This window comes from Podarcis vaucheri (assembly GCF_965113315.1).
Source record: "Podarcis vaucheri genome assembly, chromosome: 5".
NCBI lineage: Eukaryota > Metazoa > Chordata > Lepidosauria > Squamata > Lacertidae > Podarcis > Podarcis vaucheri.
This window is the reverse complement of record NC_138763.1, coordinates 46583284-46600021: the sequence shown is the minus strand read 5'-3', so window position 1 is coordinate 46600021 and position 16738 is coordinate 46583284. Positions and strand designations below refer to the sequence as shown.

The window sequence follows — 16738 nt, the reverse complement described above, 5'->3', positions numbered from 1 at the left end:
TGTCATCTCCCTTATTGTGAAGATTTTAGTGGTTATCAGGCTTTGGTCTGCTGTATGCTGTTGTCTGCAGTAAACATGCACAGTAATATATTCACCTTTCCCCTGAGCTACTAGGATAGTGCTCTGCTCAAATAATTTGCTCTTTTTATGTAGGCAGAGATGGCTCAGGGCATTTGGGTAGCAGAAAATCTAAATGTGTGATGTCATGGACAGCATGATCTGAACTTCACTTGGGTTCAGATCCCTCCTCAGTCATGAAGATCACTGGGTGACTTGGAGTCTTTACAGGATTGTTGCTGCCCTTTAAGCGTACCCTAATATCTTCTGCAGGGAGCATGTCACCTTGCCTTGGCAGGTCATGGGCTGGGGAACCTGTAGCCTTCCAGATGTTGTTGAACTCCAAGTCCCATCAGCTCCAACCAGAATGGTGAATGAGCAAGGACGATGTGACTTATAGTCCAGTAACATCTGAAGGGTTACAGATTCCCTACCTGTGGCATAGGCGATATTTGAAGGAAGTCAGTGGAGAGGAGCACCAACACCTCCCTTGTATATAGTGAAACATAAAGATGTGCTCTCACCAACCCCGTGTTAATCGTATAATTCTGGACATGAGTTAAGTTCACTTTGAAGTGCAAAAAAATAAAGCCCCAACCCTCTTCTTTCATCATGATATATCTCAACTGCTCTATCTTTCCCCAAACAAAATGAGACACAGTCCATGGATTATCAGAAAAAAGGCATTATATTTGGGCTTACATCGTATTTCAAACTGATTTTGGTTTCAAGCAATCAAATCTGAAAGTCTATTTTATGACATAAATGACCCAGACAACCGTAATTAAAGAAATGGGAAAACAAATCTCTATCACACCTAATATAGAAACCAAGGCTTGCACTCTTCCACAGGAACGCTCCAGGGAATGTTAGTTTCAGCTGCTTCAGTTTGTTTCTTTTCCTTCCCCCTTGGGGTTGTTACTAACAAAAGCTCCACTGTTTGTTTAAAGCAAAGCAACAGTCTTTTCTGTTTTGTTTTTGCAGTCTTACAGCAGCAAGTTTCGTATCACCAGTAGGAAACACACATGCATGTACTGCAGTCAGACACACATACACACTCACAGACGTTATACAGTAGCCTGTTGCCGCTATCAAGAGAGAAAAACACAGACACTCTATCCTTTTAAGTGGTCACCATTAGGATCATGCTAAACTTGTGGACTAAAAAAGAAAGAAAAAAGAAAAATACTGCACAGGTCTTCCACATTGAAGCTGCAAGTTATTCTTTTGCAGTGGATGGAGTTCTTGCCTCCATTTGTTCAACAAGCATCGCTGAAACCTGAAGGCACGCTGGCCAAAAAGACAGCCCTGTTGTGTGTGTTTGGTTTTGTTTGGTTTTGTCATTTTAACTAGCGTGCTGGCCTAAAGTTGCAAAGTCCCTGTTCTGTTGCATTGTAGCACACCAACTGAATGAGATTTAGAGACCACAGTACTGGAAAAAGGCAGGTCCTCTGCCAGGAGTCTCAACTCATAGTCATCAATTGAAGGAATACATTTGCCTTTCTTTTCCCCCCAAATAAAAATAAAATTAAAGTCACCATCCACAACCCGCTTTTTGCATAAACTGCTATGTTTCAGGCTAGCAGTTTGTTTTTTTCTGGAAGAAACTGGTCCTTTATAGTCACCAGCTTCAAGAGGGGGGGGGGGGAGTCCTACGGGTTGCTCTAACCAACAATGCACCAGAGAGTACAGCACTGTATCAATTCAGGAAAAAAACCCCAAAGCCCACCCACATCTCTCTGGGGATTCATTTTAACCCCTCAATGGCACTGACCGGGCAAACCGCCAGCGCCCTCAAATGCCACCGGCTTCTGGGAAGACGCCTGGGAAAGAGGGGGGAGGGGGAAGAGATACATGAGCACTCCTTGTTCTCACAGGGTCAAGTTAAGTCTTTCTGATAATAAAATAAAGCAGGTATTGAAAACCTTTAAGAAAACAACCAAGTAAACCGTCACCAAAATCAGCAATAGGAAAAGTTTTTTCTCTCGTTTGTTATATGTATAAAAATGATCTCACTCTTAATCCTAAACCTTAACCAGATGGAGGCAATTAAAGAGGGGGCGGGAGGCAGGGAAAGCCCAGAAGCTTCTGCCCCTTCCTCCATACCTATTATTTAGGGGTTATTCCCAAAGTTACATCTGAAGAAAAAGCTGAACCAACTTGTTTTTGGCTGAAGTCATATTTATCCTTTTGTAGAATATCCCTTCTCGCTTTGCTTATTTTAGCTGGGGGAGGTATTGGCATGAGAGTTTGGCGAGTCCTGTTCGTTTATGGTGTTCAGGAGCACACAAACAGGCTGCCGGGGGAGGTGGTGGTGGCTGTGCTCTTGATGCTGCTCATCCGGGGCATTGAAAAGCCCTTCTTCCTCATCTCCATGGGGAGGGTGGCCACTGCAGCTATCGCAGAAGTCCATGGGCCCATCATCAATGAACCCATCCAACTCCTTGAGATCACCATCGTGGTGGCCCTGGTTGCAGATGCAGATTTCAATGCCCGAGTCACCGGTGAACCTTCGGTGTCTGCCCGGCGTCTTGTCTTTAGCATCGGAGAAGGCGTTGTTGTGGTCTAAGCTTTCCGAGTTGTAATCCTTAAGCAGTTCCTCCTTGCACTCTGACTCCTTGTCGGAACAGGGGGCGTGGTTGGCCGTCTCTTCCAACTCTGCCCCACTGCTGGAGTTCCTTCGCTCGCCACTTGTTGCTTTGGTGGTTGATCGCTCAGCTAGCAGGGTGGACGATTCGGGGTTCCCGGTGCTGGAGGAGGCAGTGCTGTCCGCGTTTCCATTATTGCTTCCTGCTCCTGACAGAGAGCCTGTATGGGCTGGCTGTAGGTTTCTTGTATCTGGTGCTGCACTGCTGCCGCCAGGTGGAACGCATTGCTGATGTAAGGCACTATATGGTGGGGGAGGGGTCGGAGGTCGGTTCACCACTTCCTCATAGGGAGGTAGTAAATAATTTGGCAAAAATCCTAAATGGGGAGGCAGGGAGGACAAGTTAACCTCTAGATTACCTAAATAGTTCCAACTTTATAAATGTTGTCAGAAAGCACAATTGAAAGTAATTTAACAACACTTTGGACTTAACTTCAACAAATTATATTAATAATAATAAAAATTCCATCCTGATTTGGCTAAGGAAGCAGTCCATTTTCCATATGTTACAGCTGGAAGAAACTAAGGCAAAGCAGTGTGTAGTATTCAGAGAGACCTATGAAATTAAGGAATGTTACATCCCAGAGTCAACTGGGAGCTGATTTAAATTGTCTTCCCCCTGATTTTGTGCAAAAGGAGAGAGAGAGAGAGAGAGAGAGAGAGAGAGAGAGAGAGAGAGATGGTTCTCTCTCCTCTATGTAGCATTTTCTCAGTTGTCCTACTTCTCTTTTTCCATTGCCTTCTACTAGGTGGCTAATGTTTTTGTTTTGTTTTTTGTTTTAAAGTAATAAAGTATTAATTAAAATTGACATGGGCAAAATGAAGTAGCATCACCCATCATTACATTTATTCTTGACTCAAGAGACCTTGGGTGTGATGCCCCTCTGCCACACTACCAGATTAGCTATTCTGTGGTGCCTCTTTCTTAGAGACACTCATGTTGTGTCAGCTGCAGAGAAAAAGGTGTGGGAAGTTTTTTTAAAAAAATCTCAGCCTTGTCACTGCTGCTGCCACTGCGCAGATTAAAACGTGAAGAAATCTGTCAATCCACTTCCTCCTTTTATGACAGTCTAACCAACCACTAGAGCTGGAAAACAAGTCCGAGTAAAGCACTGCTCTACAATGTTCAGAGGGAAATGAATTCAAATCTCTCTCTCTCCCCCCCCAACCCAGAAATTTATCCACAAGATTTAGATTGTGCCCACACTAGTCACAGTTATCTGTGATTGTGCTTCAAGCTTGTGTAGCCAAGGTGACAAGAAGGACCTGTGAAGTCTCCCAACATACTGCAGTATACTACATGGTCCTCTCCAGCCACCAGCAGACATCTCTGCACCCATCCCCACCATCTTTGCTGTGAATCTCTGTTGCGTCCATGACCCCCACCCAATATGCCAACATCTTGCTCTTTGCTCTTTGAAAGGCAGCTTGCTCCTTGCATGCAGTACATACGGAAATAAAATGGCAGGGTGGAGTAGTTATGAGCTTCACGATAGGCAATCAGGTTAATCTCATGCTGCCGTTGTTGTGCCTGAAGTCTGTGTTTGGCGCGCCGATGATGGCAGACACAGCAGCAACTCAGTATGATGATGATCGTCCATACTAGCCAGAACCCTATGGAAAAATCAAGAATAAAAAAGGCGGGAGGGGGGAGAGAAGAGGAATTTTACTAAGAGTGTTTCTTCTTCAGGAGAAAGAGGTTTCAAAACTATGAAGGCACTGAGATGGCCTTTTGAAACAAGTGCGCACCTACTGCCAATCTTGGCACAGGTCACCATAACAGGATATGAGAGGCACTTTGCAGAGACACAGGCTCAGGAGATCTCACCCTAATCTCCATATATGCTTCAGAAGTTAGGAACCTCAGGCCCACAGGTCAAATGTGGCCCTTGGGACCCTTCATAGCCCATATCCCTCACTGGCTGTACACCATCCTTGAGTGTTTTCGTGTCTTCTCTTTGAAAAAAAATTAAATAGTTCTAGTTTAGAAAGGGGGGGGGGAAATAAGAGGTTTATAAAGGGATACATGGTGTGGAAAAAGTGTGCAGGTATATGTTTTTCTCCCTCTTGCATAACCCTAGAACTTGGGTCATCCAATAAAATTGACTGACAGATTCACTTCTTCACACAATGTATACTTAATTTACAGAACCCACTCCCACAAGATACATTGATGATCACTCTACTATGCAAGTAAAACAATGATAACATTAAAAGGCAACAAATAAATGTTGAAACTGTCAGTTTTGAGTGCAAAGCCAGAAATGTGTGAAATGGGAACAGCAGTTTGGTGCAAGAAAGCAGTGCTGAATCCCAACTACTGTTGCAAGTGTTTTATTTTGCCTTCGTCTCCCGGCCTGTTGCAGATCCCAGATTAGCAGCTGAACTACTCTGCCGCAGCTAAGAACATAAAAAAGGAAACCCATGGCACCTCACAAACCAATTCCCACATGTACTGTGCCCCACACATGCTCCCCGTGATGACTGGCATATTTTGAATAAGTCTGTGTCTGAGGAAATGTGCCCGATTTGCTTAATATATGTAGCAATTAACTGATTTATCTTTAAGGTGCTATAAGGAGCTTTGTCTGTTAGACTGCTACATGGTTCTACATCTGACTGGTCCTGGGAACCAAAGCACTTGAACCCCAGCAGACACAAGGAGGTACCATTATGAGATCTGAGTCAGTCATTGCCAAACCACCTAAATGCAGGTGTGAGTTCTGCGTTGTGCAGTTGCTTTGCACTGACAACTTGATAACCTAGAAGCTACCACACTCTCAACAGGAAAGCTGCAACTGTATGCTTAAGTAGACAGACGAATCCCCATTTATGCAGGGGTTAAATTCTGGCCCCCTGAACATAGGTGAAATGAGCACAAATTGGGAGCACCCCACTGTACCTCCAGGTCATGAGCAGACCTTTCCCAGAGACCAAAGAGGATGTCCTCTTTGAGCTCTAGGGCAAATCTCCTTGCAAGCTAGAGGCACAGTGGGGTTTTCTGGCTAACAGCTGATATGCGGGAAAGCGCAGCAGCAGTAGCTGCAACTCTGGCTGGTGAGGAGACCCTCCCCAGAGCCCGAAGAGGACATCCCCTTTGGGCTCCAGGGAGGGTCTCCTCGCAAGCTGGAGGCTCTTCAGGTCTCTCTCCCACCCACCCACCCCACCTCTGGGTTTCCAGGGCTGCACGTATGCGCGGTCACGTGTGAATTGAATAAGCGTAAATGATGGGATGCCTGTTTAGTTCTGATGAAGAACACCACCCCTGTTTTCTTACAGATTCTCAGGCTGGCATCCAACTTTGCAAGAAGAGTGGGAATATGGGGGTGGGAAGCATAATCAAATACAAGAGAGGGGGGAAGTCAAGCTTTGAAGTCATACTGAAAAAAATATGTGGGACTTTAATAATAAAAAGGTAAGTAGACCTTACATTCCTAATTAAAATGATATTTTTTTTTTGCCCCGAGGAAACATGTAAGGCATTATGCCATTTTATTAAACTTCTACAGGTTTTTTTCAGTACCAAAGGCTTCTGTCTCTCTCTCCTTTCATTTAGTTTGCAGGACTACTTCAGATAGTACACAGCAACAAACACACATTTGCCACTGAGTTTATACACATCAGGACACTGTTGACCTAGCTGCTTTGTGTCTGCACCTGTATAATATATACAGTTGAAAATACATATATCAATGTGTGCATATAACACATTCTACAGGTACAGGAGCTACTTTCATATCCCAGGTTTAGCCTGCCAAAAGCTACTGAATTTTTTTCAGGCTTAACAGAGTGTACAAGTCCATTAAAAAAGAACTGTTTTATTTGTTTACTGGGATAATGTAACCAATGTGTCTTTTTGACCACAGTGGAATCTACACACATATTAAAAAACACTGTGAAAATGCTTTTTAAAAAAACATTTTGGAAAATACATTGAATTTGGCATAGCTCACTGTTGCCATATAGTGTCACATTTGTATATTGCACTTTACAACAAATCTAAAACATTTTATTTGCAGCTGTATAGCGGAGTCCACAATCTAAGTGGATCAAGATAGGGATACCCTCAGCCTATGCTTATTTGCAACTCATTTCTTTTTCCAACTTGGAGACTGAATAATTCAACGTCCTGCTAAAACAAGTGTTTCGTCAGCATTTCTGCTTAAACAACAAAATGACCTTCTCTCTCCTCCCCCTGTGTGTTGTTTGGGGGGGGGAAGGGGAGATGGGGAAGCCCTATTGCTGGCTCCCACTGGTGGAACTACATTGTTGAATATGGCCCTGAGCTCCATGTTGGGAAATGTAACACATGAAGACTGCTTAATTTTAACATCTGCTTTGATAGCAAGATATAAAAAGTATTTAAAGGGTGGCACAAATCTCAGAATAGTGGCTGCATGCTTGTCTCTCTAAGACCCCTGACCATTTCTTCCCATCCGCTCCAACTGTTTTCTTCCCTCGTATATTGGAAGCATTCTCATCTTTTACCAATGCAGGACTGAAATCTGTTTTAAAGGTCAGAAGCACCTTCCTTTGAAGCAGCCTTTCTGAACCAACTGCCCTCCAGGTGTTTTGGACTGACAATTTTCATTAGCTCCTGCCAGTACAGCCATGGCAGCTGGGGGCAGGTGGATTGCAGTCCAAAAGATACCTGGTGGATGGCTGACTTACAAAATGAATAGCCCCGCCCAGAGATGTAAAGTGTCCAAACATTTTGGAGGCATGAAGAAGAACCACCAATCTTCTAAACAATATAGTACAAAAAGCAAACATTTATATTTTATGGAAATTGAAATATATGCAATACTCTTTTACCAAACCTAAACATATTACATAGCACCCAAGAGGTACTGTTGGGTACTGTTGGGTATATTTATGAAATTTACACATGCTTTCGTTTTATTAGAATGTTTAAAATATAACTGATTTTAGAGATAGCTCTGCAAGCTGCTGTACTTAAGATGCTATGTAGCAAAATGCTGTGCATATTAATTTGGATGAAAGTCTCACTGTGTTCAGTGGGACACAGTAATCCCATGTAAATGTGCACAGAATTGCAGCCGAAGTATATTTTCGTTGGGAAGAAAGTTCCTTTTCTTTGCTACAATGCTGATGGATTCCATTTTCAAGTTTTACTATATCAACTTATAAGCAGCACCATGCAGAAACAAAATAAATATTTTTTACAAAAACATTCAGAAAATAAACGTGCCTATATGTTGCAGGGATGGGAAACTTGCAAGATTCCAGATGTTGTTAGACTCCAACTTACATCAGCTCCAGCCAACACGGCCAGTGGAGAGGGATGATGGGAGTTGTAGTCCCACAATGTTTGAAGACTACATCCCTGCTATATTGGAACTGAGAAGCAATAACTTGCTACTCTCTTTTTTTAAAGACATATTGATGTTACACTTTAAAATAGGTACTGTTTCACTTCATTGCAAGGGTCACAGTAACTGAAGATAGTCAAATTTACTCACCCTTTTAAAATTTATATCCTGGTCTACCCACCTAAATAAGATATCTATTGAAAAAACAGCATAACTCAAAGTTTATTTATCTAATCAGACATGCTTCACTAACTTGAGAAACTAAAATTGATCATTTGCACAAACTGAAACAAGCCTCTCAACTCTTTCCACATGTTATATTGTTCCACCTTTGTGTGCATGCACTTTCAAACATTGGTTTCATTCACAATACAGAAGAGAGGAATCTGAGGCAATGTTGGGGAAAAAAACTTTGCTAGTATGATGCAGGAGAAATTTGGAAACTCCCAGACCACAGCCCTACACTAAATACCTGAATATGTTGTGTATTATTTAACAATTGAATTTACTTTTATTAATTAACATACAACAGTGCCAAACGGGCTTCTAAGTACTTTACAATATATAAATACCAATTACACAACATCATTAAAATACATCGTCATTAAAGTGTGGAATAACTTTTCCTAACACCACCCTAAGAACACTGCCTGTTTGCCATGCTGTAATCATGTGTGCCACTTATGTGCTGCTTACTTTATACTGGTCTACTTCGAGAATTGGCAGCATAGGTTCATTTCTTCAATGCTATAATCATGGCTACCATGGAATCCCAGATCTACGAAATGTGCAGCATTCTGAACTGACTGTATAACAAAGCGGTCACATTTCTAGTCTGCCCTTAGTTAAAAGTTGGTGTATAAATGTCTCTAATAAAGATTAATACAGTATCCTAACCTGGATGTTTCTAAACTAAAAGACACCTGATGACTATTGTCCAGTCAGCAAGATTTCCTATTTGTTGAATTGCTAAATCTAAAAAAAAAAAAAGTATCTCCAAGTTTCTGAGAATGGTTGGATGCAGATATTGCACGGTGCTAACAGTAGGGTCTCTGGAGAATACAGCAGTCAGCTGGCAGTGAGGCAATGAGAAAATGCTTAGCCTATCAAGAGGAAAACACCTCAAGGACCTGTGTTGCCAAGAAACCTTGCAAATTAAAAAGCATCAAAATCCCTGAAGACAATATACAACGGAGGTAGCTGGACTACAACTTGTATCATCCCTGCCCAGCAATTTCCAATCTTAGGGTGTTTCCAAACAGTGGGATGCTGGGGTTTTTTTTTGGTAAACGTTCCCACCTGCTACCCACATGGAGGTTGTGCTAATCTCTGTATTGAAACCTGCTAGTTCAAACATCATAGAATTGTAGAGTTGGAAGGGATCCAAGTGGACCATCTAGTCCACCCTCCTGAAATGCAGGAATCTCAACTAGATAATCTAGCAGGGTTAGTGCCAGTGGCAAGCCCAAATCAGCAAGAGTTGCACAAAACCCCTATACCAGTTGTTGATAGCACTTTCTTTCACTACTTTCCTTCTCAATTCCATGTTAAGGCAACAGTGCAAAGCCCATAGATTTGGGGTGGGGGGTGGGGTGGACGGACGGGCTAGTGTTAAAGGCCGCCTGAGCTTATGGCAGAAACAGAAAGCTGCCATTGCTCTAGTCATCTCTGGACACGGAGTAGCATTAGGCCTTAGCAACAACCATATAACTTGGTCCTGGAAGATACTAAAATGGTTTCCACTCTTTTGGACTGCAAGTACAAATAAAGTGCTGCCTTGGGTTGGAGTTTACTTCCTTGGCAAACACAGAAAATATTGTCAGCTTTAGGAACCAGTAAGCCAGGGCTATGTATCTGATCTCAACAAAACAACAACAGCCAAATTATGGAAAAATAATTCATCTGGTATGCTTAGATAATAGAAATTTAGCACTTCTTTGTATTACATTTATTTTGCACAGCTTGCTCTGCTTCCAAGATGAAGGATTCCAGTGAGTTCAGAATTCATTAATTTTTTTAGAAAGGCTAGAAGGAGGGCAAGGTGGGAACATGGAGGGAGGCTGTGTGAGGAGGAGAGCAATGGAGCAGCAATTTGGAGGCAGGCAGGGGCTCAAGCCATGTCTCAAATCCCCACCTAGTTTTTGTGATTTCTCCCAATACTGTCAATGAGAATTTTTCAGCCTTTACTGTAATACAATACCTCCTTTCTTGAGGAGACCAGGGGAAGGTCTATGATGCTCAAAACTGCATGTGTAACTGTCCTATAGATCCTTGGGGATACAACAACCAGAAGGATATATTTCTATGTTTCCCCAGTGGCAAGAATCCAAGCAAAGATCTCACAAAGGAAAGTGCCTTTTACTCTTGCAAAACGGGAAAACATGTTTTCCCCTTTAGCGTTCAAGAGCAGGAACAGAATAGTCTGCCCTAGAGTTCACAGTAAACTTGGGTAGATGCCACTGCTTTATTGGCAGGAAACCTCATTGCAGCTAAGCCAAAACATGTAGCAAATCATTTCTCTGCCTGCCTTAGAAGCATGCTAGGTGATGGCCTTAGCTTCAGGCTATCTGGCCCAAAAGAAGGTGAAATGGGACATTTTTGAGAATTAGTGTAGAGGAAGTGTGGGGCAGCTACTAAGAGCCTGTGCTTGGAACTGAGCTGTGAAAGGTCCTGGTTCAAATCTCTCCTCGGCAATTAGCTGCTGAACTGCAGGCAGCCTTCTTAAGCTAAGCAACTGAGGTAGAAATGTACGCAGCTAATTATGGCCTTAGGGCATGGATGGAGAACTGGATTTGACTGGTGGACAGGAGTATTATCTCATCGACCCTTCACAGGCCAAGTTTGACAGGTGGGTGGAGTATGCCACCTGTCAGTCACCAGAAATGACCATGACATCAGGTAGCTTCGTTGCTTACAAGGGTCTTGCAGAAGCCCCTTTTAAGCACTATCTTAGGGAGCGCTTTGATAGATCCACAGAAGCCCTTGACAAGCTTCGTTGCTTACAAGGGTCTTGCAGAAGCCCCTTTTAAGCACTATCTTAGGGAGCGCTTTGATAGATCCACAGAAGCCCTTGACAATCAGCTGACTGTCAGTTTTCAGAAGTCTCATCGGCCAAATGGGGATGCCCAACAGGCCTAAGTACCCCACCCCTGCCTTATGCAAACCACTCCCAGCCCACTTTAAAACATGGGGGAAATAATGCTGGCCTACCTCTTACAATGTTGTCGCAAAGATAGCTAAGATTATCTATCATGAAGAGCTTTGAATACTCTGAAACACTTAATAAATGCTAAATATTATCAGTGTTCTTGGTGGAGGAAGGGCTGTATATAGTTTCTTCTCAAAGAGCAAGTCAATGCTTCAGCTCTGATGTACCTCAGTTTCTCAAGTGTTACCAGGAACAGAAGCCCACATTGGAGACTGTATGAGAAAGGTGGACACTTTATTAAACAGTTTTCCTGGGAGAGTCAATACCATCTTCTGCTAAGCTCATGCCCTCCAGATATTTTGCAAGCTGTGCTGACTGACATTGACAAGAGTTGTACACCAAAACACCTGAAGGGTAGCAGCCTGGCAAAGGCTGGTCAACACTGGTATTTATGTTGTGCAATGGTTGGGGAAACCAACAGAAGCATTTCAATACTGTTCCTTTTTTCTCTAATAACACTGCTGGCTTGAACACAGAATCCTCAGCAGTAAACACCTAAACCTCACAGCTAGGGAAAATACTGGACTCCTTGAATCCCTGCTTGAAACTTTATCTAGATTCAACAAGGGTTAATGTGATGCATTAAATCATGATTTTCCACAGAATTCTGTGACAGTAAAAGATTCTGCAAATAATTAACTTTGCATGCTGGGGGTGAGGTATCCTAAATCAGCAACTCCCAATTGATTTAATAATGGGAATCAACAAAAGACATGTTTTCTTGGGTTTGGTACATTTCTCCCAGGGATACGGCTTTTAACTGAATGAGGTGTGCTCTCATTGGAAAGGTAAAAGGGAAAGGGAAAGGACCCCTGGATGGTTAAGTCCAGTCAAAGGCGACTATGGGGTGCAGTGCTCATCTTGCTTCAGGCCGAGGGAGCTGGCATTTGTCCACAGACAATTTCTGAATCTTTGTTTTGTGAATGCATACAAAGGACATTAACTGTATTTTTTCTTTTTTTGTATTCTGTTAAATTTTAAATTACATTGAAACATCTCTCTCCCCAAAAAAGGTGGTTAATGTCAGCTATAGTTTATTTAAACAAGCCAGGTTCCTAAACTACTGCTCTCAGTTAGCTTGTTTCAATATACCATTGTTAAGATTAACTATAGTTGGTTCAGATTCAGATATCACAACAAGATGTGTTTAATCTAAAACAGAAGCAAAATCTTTGAATTCTTCCTTGTAGCCATGCTGGGTAGGAACAGTGGTGTGAGTTCTACATGAGCTGGTTTAGCGTTATGTTTAAACAAGGACAGTGACTTGTCAATTAGCAGGGACTATTTTTAAACAAGGACGCGGGTGGCGCTGTGGGCTAAAGCCTCAACGCCTAGGGCTTGCCGATCGAAAGGTCGGCGGTTCGAATCCCCGCGGCGGGGTGCGCTCCCGCTGTTCGGTCCCAGCGCCTGCCCACCTAGCAGTTCGAAAGCACCCCCGGGTGCAAGTAGATAAATAGGTACCGCTTACCAGCGGGAAGGTAAACGGCGTTCCGTGTGCGGCTCTGGCTCGCCAGAGCAGCGATGTCACGCTGGCCACGTGACCCGGAAGTGTCCCCGGACAGCGCTGGCCCCCGGCCAATAAATGTGAGATGGGCGCACAAACCCCACAGTCTGTCAAGACTGGCCCGTTCGGGCAGGGGTACCTTTACCTTTACCTTATTTTTAAACAATGGCCACCATCAGGAGTCTTCTAGGTATACTCGACACTCAAAAAGAAAAAGAAAAAGAAAAAAGGGAAAGAGAAAGGGAAAAAAGCATCCGCTGTGAGGAAGTTATGTGTCTGACCCAGCCAGAATTCTGGATTTCCCTTGCTGATCTGGGCATACAGCCTTTTCAAAGAAAGCATAAAACCAAGAAATCTGGGCAGCCTATTTTATGAAGCTAGAATGCAACCTTTAATCCCTGTGGACAGACTTAGAATCATAGAGTTGGAATAGACCACAAGGGCCATCAAGTCCAACCCCCTGCCAAGCAGGAAACAATTACATAAATAAGCTGAATAAATATCAAGAGAACGTGTGAAGGTCAGAGCAAGAGAAAAATAAATTATAAAACAAAGAAACATTTAAGCTGGCTAGTTTCTTCTCTGGCTAGTTTCTGTTGGAACTTCCAAGCAAGTTTATAAAAAGTCCAAAAAGCTACTTGCTTAAGTGAACTGGAAACTGCCTTCCCTTTCCCACTTACCTCCAAAAGGAGGAAGTAACCTGTAAGCAGGACAAGAGAAGCACAGATTTTTGTTTTCTTTTAGATAAATACACCCCAAAGTAGGCACAACCTTTTCTCCTCAAGTTAAATGCTCAAACTGCTTTAGTATTAGACAACTGCCATCTCTGATGTGTTTTCAGACCACCTGAAGACCTTCCTCTTTCCATAAGCCTTTTAAAGTTGAGATTTTCCCCAGTCTACATCTGTATTGGAATTGTTTTTATGATGTTTTGTTGTTTTACCACTTGCCATTGTGCTCCTTTGTGAGGAAGGGCAGGGTGTAAATTAATAAACAAATAATCAATCAATCGATGACGGTTAGCAGGGGAAGAATTTCTGTGTATGAACGCAGTGGAGAGGGGAATCAGTGAGGCAGGTAGCCCAGTGAGTTAGGAAGGATGCAGGGTCTAGGGCAAGAGTGGGCCAATTGGTACTTTTCAAACTGATTAACATGCCCCAGATTTGACAGAATGAATATTTCTACAGCAGATTATCACAAAATGCAAAACAGCAGAAGGCAAAACAGAACCACCTTCCCACTTGGATGACTTTTCCTGCATGGTACTGAACAATATAGTTTTACCAGATGTGCATCTTTTTGTAACTGCTATAAATTAGTTAGGAAGGGAAGTCACATGAAATTTCGCTCAAACATGAACAAGGAATAGATTCCCCCGCACCCCAGTATTTTCCATTTCAGACTAAACTATTCAACAGCAGTATCAAATGGAAAACCTACGCCATACCAAGACATCAAGTTCAGAAAAAGACACAAGACAAGAAAAGGCTGGAGCCAACTAATGAGCCCTGCTACTTAGTGGAAGCCAGTGCAAGCATAAGAGGCCCACTGCCTCCCATGTGCCCTGCTCATAGAATGAAAAATGGTTTATTTTATTGATTTTTAGTTCTCAATACAAAGTGTTCAAGAGTTTTAGCAACAGATTTTGGCAACAAGATATTTCAATGCCCGCTTCATCTTAAAACAAAATTGAACTTGGATCTAGCTAGCACCATCTAGCTTTAAACCCAATCCACCTGCTTGACATATCATGTATTTTACTCTTCCTTCCACCCCATAACAAACACCACTGATTCGGTTTCCCATCAGCTTTGCTCTTCAAAAGGGGAAAACTCTGTTGACTGTAACTACTCCCAACAGCTAAAACATGGGATCATGTTTCATGAAGCATGTCAGGTGAAGAGAGATTCTCTTTCAATCCATGACTCCTTCCCACAAGTTAAGGTGGTAAATAAAGTTAAAATGAACAGCAAGACCTATGAAAAGGCAGGGAGCTTTCAGTGTTAGGGTACCAAGAATGGCGACAAGAAATGTTCACCTTCTAAAATCCACTTTGGTGCTTAATCCTGTGCTCAATGTGCTAAAACATTACATTTTCAGGAAGACAAAACACACTTCCTTTCAGCTGATTAAGGTGGGTGCTTCCCCCAGCCTTTCCCAACCTGATGCCCCCCCAAGCTTTGGATTACAACTTCCATCAGCCCCAGTCAAAGGCAAACCCTCATTGTAAATAATTTAAAACAGGGGTTCCCAAAGAATGAATGATGGAGGCTAAGTGTCAATCTTGCAGAACTGTAAATAGCTGGCACATGTCACATCGTTGGAAAGAGAGAATTCTTGCCATGGTCATCACCTGATTATCAAGCAGCAATGCTGGCTCAAGGAATACACCTAAACCATGAACCCCATGTGTTGATGGAGCACAACTTCATCCAGAAAAGGTTGTACATCTACTCCAGCTTGATAGGCCCACCAGCCATGAACATCTCTGACTTGAGCTTCATTTTACTGGCCCTCACCCATTACTGGCTCCAGACACCTGTTCAAGAACTCTGCTGCCTCACCCGAATCCAAGAAGAAAGTGGGCATCCTGTTGACATCAGCTAAACCTTGCACAACCTCTCCCAGTAATTTCATGCAGATATTAAATAACATGTGAGACAGAATAGAAACTTGAGGCACCAGACAGGGTCATCCCCCTGGGGTGGGAAATCACACACCCCTAAACCTGACAGGTGGTGCAGAAAGGTTGACTGGAGAATTAGCAAGGACACACTCCCCCTGTGCGTCTCTAGCAAAGGTCATGGCAAGGGCAGTCTGGCTGAAGTGAGTCAACATAATCATTTTCAGTTTCAGTCTGGGGAAGGACACCTATCACCCGCTCTAACACCTTGTCTCTGGATAAAGCCAAAAGTGGATGAAACTGAAATGCCCTTGACTCAGATTATGAAAAGAATTTCACTTCTGTTTATAAAAACAAGAAACTTACACCAGAGTTCATAATAGTAATTGCAGCACTGAGACTGTCCACAGCAGTGGCCTGTTTCACAGATGTAGCTTTGATTGTTGATTCCTATGCAGGGCTCTTTGTCCTAGAATGTAAGAGAGGAATAGGTTAGTGAGGAAGGCCCAAATACATTAAACTTGGACTAAGCCTCCGGTTGCTTGCAAGACATGCATGAGCCCAGGGCAGCTGCTCAAGGTCACAGGTTGCCTGCAGCTGTTTAGGCACCTCTACTTTCCTGGATATCAGTCAGTTCCATGGTGCTCCCACACCCTACCATCCATCATCAACCTTCCAGGCTAGGTTCCTACATGCAGAAGGAAGAAGTACAGATGATATGGTAGAATGGATTGTACCTCTTCAGTCTACGGGGGGTGGGTGGATTCTGAACACCCCTCTGCAATAACCCCACCCCCAGCTCTTTAAGTCGAAAGTTAGGACAGCATATAGAGAAGGGGACTAGAACACTTCTCCCTGCTACACTAGTTTTCTTCTGTCATGGAGTTTCTTAAGCTGCTATTTATATAGTGTCATCTATGCAGGATGCTGTTTAACCAGGGCTCTGCATTCTAAAAGAGAGACACAAGGGAAACAACAGATGTAGAGGAGGCAGAGGTAAAGGAGGTGGGGATAATGTGTTGCAGTTATTTCAGTTACAGTAGGGTATGGGAACAATTGGAGGGAACATTAATAATGGTATCCCCCTTCTTCAATCTGAACTAGCACCATTCTGCTCTAAACTTTACCATCTTATTGCTGCACGTCTAGATTAGTTCTCATTTCACCTTTCTTTAGCCTTGTCAGCTGTTAAGTTGCTCTAAATAACTGAACCTATCTTTTCCACACCTTGATAAATAATTTCCCACTTGCAGTTTGCATAATGCAGGTATCTGTTCTGCACTTCAGTGCTGATCCTCATGCCATGCCTGGGCATATATAGCTATAACTGTGGCCCAAATTATCAGAATTTAGAAAATGATACTTA

General features: G+C 42.9%; 1 protein-coding gene across 4 annotated transcripts in view; it reads right to left on the bottom strand.

The window, feature by feature from the left end:
* Positions 1–726: 726 nt before the first annotated feature.
* The window catches only part of WBP1L (WW domain binding protein 1 like), a 49450-nt gene continuing 33438 nt past the window's right edge, over positions 727–16738 (bottom strand). For all 4 annotated transcript variants that reach the window (XM_082224858.1, XM_082224855.1, XM_082224856.1 and 1 more), the window contains exons 2-4: positions 15739–15841; positions 4157–4318; positions 727–3021 (exon numbers count right to left, since the gene is read on the bottom strand). In XM_082224858.1, the coding sequence (XP_082080984.1) occupies positions 2279–3021; positions 4157–4318; positions 15739–15841 (1008 nt within the window). In that variant the 3' untranslated portion in view covers positions 727–2278. The remainder of the gene's footprint in view (positions 3022–4156; positions 4319–15738; positions 15842–16738) is intronic.